Genomic DNA, 7,382 nt, shown 5'->3' on the forward strand with positions numbered 1-7,382 from the left:
TAGAATATTAAGGAAAAGAAGCAGGAGATGACAAAATGCAGGGTGAGATGAGCTGTTTAAAAAAATATTGCATGTGTTTACTTATTTCACATTGTATGTACACCTCAGAGGGAAAAGAGGTGAGAAGGAGATACACCAAAATGTGGGGCTGGCCTGTTACAGGCACATTTACTTTTTTCCTTTTACTTTTTTGTATTTTAAAATTTGTCTACAATGAATACATGAAAGCTTTATAAACTAACAAAGTTATCTTTTGAAAGTAGTCTGCCTTCCAACTCAGCACGCTGGCATCTAGATGTGTCCTGCAGCAGGTCAAGTTTGGGGCCCTGGAACCAGAGAGCCTGGTCCCAAATCCACCAGTCCACTCTGGGTTCTGAAATCTTTAGCAAACCACTTTATTAACTTTTAAGAACTGTTGTCATTTCATTCAGCATTTTCCAGATGCAGAGGACTATGCCCAACAGTCCACATGATCACTTCATCATGCATGTGATAATTAGTTTATGTATGCAATACCAATTAGGGTTGTCAAAGTATGAATACAATAATGTATTTATAAGCACTGTGCCTTTTATTACTTGTTCTCTGGGGTATTTCATTTTAATAGCATTAAACACTCATTTATCAAAAAAAAATTTTTTTAAGCACAAACTTTGGGGCTGGCACTGTGTCCAAGCATGCATTTTTTTCCTTGCAAATTCTCCTAGCCCCTGGGGCTTCATCAGGCACCTTTGCTGTAAATTCTGAGAAAGCCAAGTGTCTTAAGAGCTGCCAACTGCACGTTCTACAAGGGTCAGTCATCAGGCAAGAGGGTCTCCCCACCTGCTCTGGGCAATGTTCTGCTAAAAATACTCATTGAAAGGTCCATTTTAAGTAATTACATCCCATAGGTATTTGCTATAGCTTGCTGTGGCAAATGGTCATGATAACAGAATGCAGGACACCCACCTGAAACATTCCACCTCAGCAAGGAAAACTCAGGGTTTAGAGCAGCAAATAGGTAAAATATTAATGCAACTTGGTACAAATACAGTTGAATTATTTCACTGAGCCTCTGTCTAATGAGGGGTAAATGTTTTTAAGAGCTGATAAATGTAAAGCGCTATGCTTTCATTCTGGGAAGAATAAACTTGTACTGTCCTGTTTCTCAGTGAATGCTTCCAGAATTTAAAAATTGGCAACAAGGCAAAACAGACACCTGGGATTGCTTGATAAATCTGTAAAATTTCCTTCTTAGAAAAATAGCAACCTGCCCGGAAGTCTTGGTGGACCCCAGGACAGCTTGTTAACAGCATGCAGCCCCCTATGTGTACTTCCCCTGCTGAAAGCTGCTTAAGTCAGACAGGGGTGAAATCAACACATATTGGTCTAATAAAAAAGATTGATTCACTCAGAATATTTCTCCCTAGATCCTTCCTAAAGAAAGTCTTTGCTGAAGATTTAAATTTTTTCTTCTGTAAGTCTTTAAATGAGACTGTGACTATTAGCAATCCTCCTGAGTTGTGGGCAGAGAACACTCAGAATAGTAGATAGCAGATGAAGATTGCTCACACCTATTTGTGTAGATGCTGCCTTCCATTTTTGCTGAGATCTTTTAAGTTCTATCACAGCCATGACAAAATGATGACTCAAGCTTAAATGCAGTCATCATAGTCATACAAGATGTTAATACCTTGGTGACTTGCTTTAACTACCATTCCTTGGCTCCTGAGAGCAGTCTACCACCATTTTCAGGGATCGCAAAAAGCAACGCCTGCAACAAGGCAATTCTCATTGTGCAGGAAGGCTGCCTGGGTCCTGCAAGCTGTTCTGATAAGCAGCTGTTGAAAGGGAGGGGGCGAGGAAAGGGGGGGAGGGGGAAGGGAGGCTCCCTTATCAAGTTGGATGGCCAGGCCAACCTTTATCTGTTGCACTGATGGCTTATCTCAAGAATGCTCCTGTCTTGCAAGTTTAAAAATCTTCCTGAAGGTTGAAAAATAGGAGTAGCATTCAAGTCCTGCCCTAACTCCCAGCCACCGTCCCCTCGCCTACTTCCAGCGCCCCAGAAGCCTGTAATTCAGCCCAGACAGGAGGACGGAACAGGTGCTACCGGAGTTCCAGGAGAGTTTCCGCAATCATCTGCAACTCTGCTGACCACCTCCCCCACAGAAAGGATCCCCTACCCTCAATAAAGAGAATGACTTTGTTTCAGTAAGTTTATTGTAAAATTCAAAGCTGCAGGAGTATAATCCTTTAGAAAATGAAGCATCGCCCGGATCCGTTTTGAAACAGCAATGCAGACTGCTAGGTCCATCAGAGCTCCAGTAATTGTACAAGTCCAGGCCGCCTGGCCTCGCCTTTCCTCTGCTTCCTGCCCACAGCGCAGGCTGCTGAGTCACGCCTGCCCAGCCTGTCTGTCCTTCCCGGCCCTGCGGCCAACGTCCTGCCTCCGGTCTTCCTGGGCGAGCAGCCGCTCACCACACTTGTAGAGTCCTCGACTTGGGGCCAGTCTGCCCCTGCCGCCGCCAGGCCTCCTCCTCGGAGGGACCCGCGCCTCCTCGCTGCTCTCCACGCGCCCCGCGCCTGCCAGTCTCCACGCCAAACTCTGGCGCCCTCCGAGGGCGCATCCACAGAGCCAGCCCCGCGCTAGGCGCCCCGGGGCGTCTCCACGTCGATCAGACCAAGGATCCCCACGAGGCTGTCACTCGGGGAGGGTGATACTGGGCACCCAGTCGTTGACACTGCGGCTCTCCTCGCAAAACAGGCTGAGCTTCTCCAAGGCGGGGTCCTTCCACGAGTCCTCATTGGGGTTCTGCGGGGAGAGCACAGAGGTCAGCCTGGCTGGCCGCTGGCCACCGGCTGGGACGGGGGCGACACCGGGAGGAGAACACTCACCGAAATGAGGATGCAGTGCAGGTCTCCCGGCGCACCCGCCTCGTCACCGGCGCCCACGATGGCCGCCAGCCGCTGCACGTCGCCCACACGCACGATGTCGATGTCATTCTCGCAGCAGAACGCCTGAATCAGCGTGAAGTGGATCTGCAGCGCGATGTCGCCCTCGTCCTCCTCATCGGCGGCCAGCACGCAAAAGGTCACGTTGTCTGGGTCACTGTGTGGGCGGGAAGAGGGTGGTGAGGTCAGGGCAGCGAGTTCCGGGTGCCCCTGCCATCATCACCTCCTCGGTCTCTCCGCCGCTCCCCCAGCCCCCAGTCGCCTCAACCCAGCCGCATTTATACTCACACGTTCAGGACTTTGGCGGACTCGTAGACGCCAGCAGTGAGGCAGCCCTGGCGCTGCGCCGACAGCAACAGCTCGTGCAGCGCTTTTCCAGCTCCCTGCATCCTGCGGACGAGCCAGCGCGGTGAGCGGGGACTAGTAGGAGCGCGGCAGGGTCCCCAATCGTGGGGACGCACCCCCTGGCGCCCCAGCACGCACCTGAGCGCCCCAGCCCCGCCGACATAACCCCGCCCGCAGCGGGCTCCCATCTGGCGGTCTCCAAATCCTCCCGCCTGACTAGCCGTGGCCAAGGCATGGCTAGGATCCCCGCGCCCGGAGACTTCCGGCATCCGGCGTCAACCCACCTGGCTGTGCTCTCAGGAACCGTGTCCTGGCAGCGGACTTCTTCCAGAGTCATGGTGCGGTCGGCGAAGAGCAAGTTATCCACAAGAAGGGCAGGCGGAGCAGACCCAGAGAGAAGGAGAAAGTATGCAGCAAATCCCGGCGCGCCCACCACCAGCGAGTGCGCCCCGGCGCCGCCACGCGCCCTTATATAGGCTGTGGCCCAGGCGCCGCCAGCTGGCGCAAAGCTGCGAGCCCATTGGCCAGCGCCGGCTTTCTGATGCAAATGAGGCGGCGGCCCGCGACTCGTGCCAGAAGGCCACGTGGGGAGGGCTGCGGGGGATGACAAAGCCTCAAATCTGCCGCTTTTGTCGGGGTGTAACTAGGCAGACTGGAGCCTGCAGATTTCATCTCGCTTTTTTTTTTTTGGTTGTTGTTTCAAGTCCTTAAAAGGAAAAAATTACTTTTTAAAAAGCCCCTCGCTTGCTAATAGGACGCTGCAATTTGTGAAATGTATCTTTGTAGAATCTAAAGAATTTATTTTGCATTTACTTTAGTTGGTATTTTCTATTTTTGTCTTGACTTTTAATTTAGAGTTTACAAGACTGTTGCTTTGAAACCGGAACTTTAAAAACACGCAACACTGACTTTAAGTTTGCAAAAGGCCTGGGCGCAGTCTCCTCCAGCTGACACTGACGCCCTCGAACACGCCGGGAAAGCCTTCTTGCATGCTCAAAGCCCCGAGCCGACAGCGCTGAAAGGTCCGAGCCAAGCTCCCCGCCCACGGTCTAGCGCTGCGGGGCGCCGGGCGCGCGAGCAGATTGTGGCCGGCGCACGCGGCTCGTTTGCATTTCTATGGAGGGCGCACAATAGCGGAGGTCTGGCGTGTGGCAGTTTGCAAGAGGGACAATCGAGGCTTTCTCTTCATAGCGACACTGTCCACCTGCCGCTGAGTGGGACGGGCAGGGCGGCGCCCCGCGTGGGGGTCGCCAGGCTGCCTGGCGCGTGGGGATCGGGGCCGCGTGCCACTTCTGCGCCTCACGGTGCGCGCCTCCTACACGCGCCCCGGTACACTCGCGGCGGGTTTGCGCGTAATTCCGCCTCACCAGGTCCTGGTAAGGATGCAGAGCAGCCGCGGAAATTGAAAAGGCTGTTGTACCGTCTACGCAGCCAGGCGCTCTTCTCTGGGATCCAGAAGCTCCAGTCTCCAGGATCTTGGGGAATGAAACTATGACTCCTTTTCCCGGGGCGCCACCTGCAGCCCTGGCAGAAAGATCCTGACCAACCCCCCTTTTCCCCCTCCCCATTTCTAGTGGCCTCTGGGGATTTGGCCTCCAGCCTTCTAGCCACGGGGCTGTCCTGGGAAGGTCGGCTGAGCCCCATCCAAGATACCCATTAATGAACGTCAGAGTAAGGACTGTAAAATACATATGGGAGGGGGGGAACGGGGGGAGGAAGGTAGGCACGAAATATGGAAGAAGAGCCCATATTTCTTAGGCTATTTTGAAATTGTTTAATTATTTAAATATGCATATCTAAAAAGCTTGTTTTCCAATAATAAAACTGGAAGAAACCTTGAGAGTTTAATAGACATTGCTGTGATATGACCAATTTGGACCTAAAAGCAGGTGGTTCTCCCACTTTGGGTGTCTGCATCTCTCTGCACTACGTCGAAGTTGCTGGGGTGCACTTGACACCCCCCTCCCCTTTTCTAGGCGAGGCCTTGAAGACTGGGCAGGATAGATGCGGGAGGGGAGATTCCTGGAAGCCCAGGCTTGCTGCAAGACCGAGATAATGGCGAAGAAAAATAACCGAGTGAGCTGGCGGCTGACGCCCCCCGGTGGCTAGCTAGCAGAGGATAGCTGCAAAATCAGGCCAACTCTTGAATTCCGAGAAGCGGGTGTTTATGATCACCTAAAATTCCTGAAAGCCGGTGTCTCATCATGGCGGGAGGCAGGCAGCATCATGCTGCGTTTGTTTGCTATAGTTTCCTTTCTTTCTTTCTTGTTGATATATAAAATGATGGTATGCCTTGATTGGATAAAACTGTTTATTTTAAAGTGATTGAGACTTAGTATTGTTCACTTTAAGGAATTAAACATTTCTTTCTAAAGCCCCAGGAAATGTTGCAAATAAAACTTATGATATCTTAGCAGCGTCCCCACCAGCACCTTTTATAACACTAAAAATCTGCCTGTACACCAGGCCTCAGCCCCTCCTCCCGGAGTAAGCCACTGGACAGGTCCGACTGGGAGCCAGGCAGTTTCCAGTGGGCACTGAGCCAGCCCTGAGGAAGAGGGTTGATTGACAACCCCCCAGGGCTGTTCTACTTTGCTCAGATTTTTAAAGTATTCCATTTCAGGAAAACTGCCTTTCTGACATAGGATATGACTTCACATGGGTTTATTAGGTCAGTCTGAATGGCCCACAGAACCCTTCACTCATCTCAATTAGGAAAGAAACATTTTATCCAGAGGCAAAGTTGACGCTCTACCAGACACTCCCCACTCGCCGCCCCCACCTTCCCGCAGTTTAGACAAATGCAAATGCACAAGCTGCTGGGTCTGGGACAGCCCATTTCCAGTCAGAGGGGAGTGAGTAAAGCTGCATCCCATTTGGGGTTACTTTCAGGTGCTATCCGGCCTGCCCTGTGATAGAAGACTCACTTCTCCGCTGTCAGGCCACTGTGCTTCCAAACTTCACTCAGCCAATGTCTAGCCTGCTGGAGCCCCAAGACCTGGGACGCTGTGATGTCACCCCAAGCTCCCTATGACTGCAGGCCTAAACCCTGCCCTAAATCTTAATAATGCAGGCAATGATGACTTTATTAAAGTCATCGTGCTCTGTTTTTCAAAGCCTTTGGAAATGTTTGTAGTTTAACTACTTTATTAACACATTCTTGGAAATCCACTTCTCGAATAATCTCATGGCCTGACTGAAATATTGGCAGAGAGTCTGTTGATTTGGGTATGGAAAGAAATGGACTTTAAAGTAGTCAACTTTATGAGACCGTCCTTGTTGCAATTTCCCAAATTATTTGCTTTTGGAGAGTGCATACACGGTCTTTAAATAGCACGTTCATTCAACTTATAACCACAGTCCCACTAGAGGCTACAGGGCACAGACAGGCCACTCAGAACTCCATGCTGCCTGCAGGCAGCATCCCTTTGGCCTATGGCATGTCTTAAGAAAAGTCCGAGTCATTGCCACCTTGCAAAACCAGCAGCTTTCACATAAAAATTTGAATTTCCAATTTCTCTTGGAAAATGAGATTTGACCACCATGTGCCTGCAGTCACCACCACCCCCTACACACCACAGTAACTATCTGCCAAAAGGGAGGCACTGGGACCCCAAACTGGGCACTGCTCTCCAGTCCCCACCACATCCTTTTGAGGACACTCCTGCTTCATTCGTTTGCACGATCTACTTGTCCTCAGTAGGGCTTTACATTTGCTATATTTGAAAAGAAACCGAAGTTTGAAAGCAAAATAAAGGAACCAGATGATCTGAAATAGGGCAAGCATTATTTGTGTCCTAGATTTTGCAGGAGGGGTCTCCCACATAGATACAGGACCCCAAGAACAGCCTGAGTTGGCCCCTTTCCAAATGGCTAGGGTGTTGCTCTCACTTCTTTGCCCCCACCCCCTTTGTCAGCCCCTCCTCAGGCAGGGCAGGCCAACTTCGGTTTCAAAAAGTGGGGTTTTTTTTTCCAAAAAACTCATGGATTGGAAGGTGGGCAGCAATGAAGAGTCAGTGACAATACTACATTAACCCTAAAAAGAAACCAAATCTTTGTTCAATACACACACTTAATACTTAAAATCCAGCAGCATCATCTCAAAT

At 50.5% G+C, this 7,382-nt stretch overlaps 1 protein-coding gene across 1 annotated transcript; it reads right to left on the reverse strand.

Annotated features, from left to right (window-relative positions):
- Positions 1-2,181: 2,181 nt before the first annotated feature.
- Positions 2,182-4,226, reverse strand: GADD45G (growth arrest and DNA damage inducible gamma). The gene is made up of 4 exons (XM_006923402.3): positions 3,561-4,226; positions 3,220-3,321; positions 2,875-3,088; positions 2,182-2,791 (listed from the first exon to the last, which is right to left on the reverse strand). The coding sequence occupies exons 1-4, from the start codon at positions 3,611-3,613 to the stop codon at positions 2,681-2,683; spliced, it is 480 nt and encodes a 159-aa protein (XP_006923464.1). The 5' UTR covers positions 3,614-4,226; the 3' UTR covers positions 2,182-2,680.
- Positions 4,227-7,382: the final 3,156 nt, after the last annotated feature.

This window comes from Pteropus alecto, unplaced genomic scaffold (genome assembly GCF_000325575.1).
Source record: "Pteropus alecto unplaced genomic scaffold, ASM32557v1 scaffold219, whole genome shotgun sequence".
NCBI lineage: Eukaryota > Metazoa > Chordata > Mammalia > Chiroptera > Pteropodidae > Pteropus > Pteropus alecto.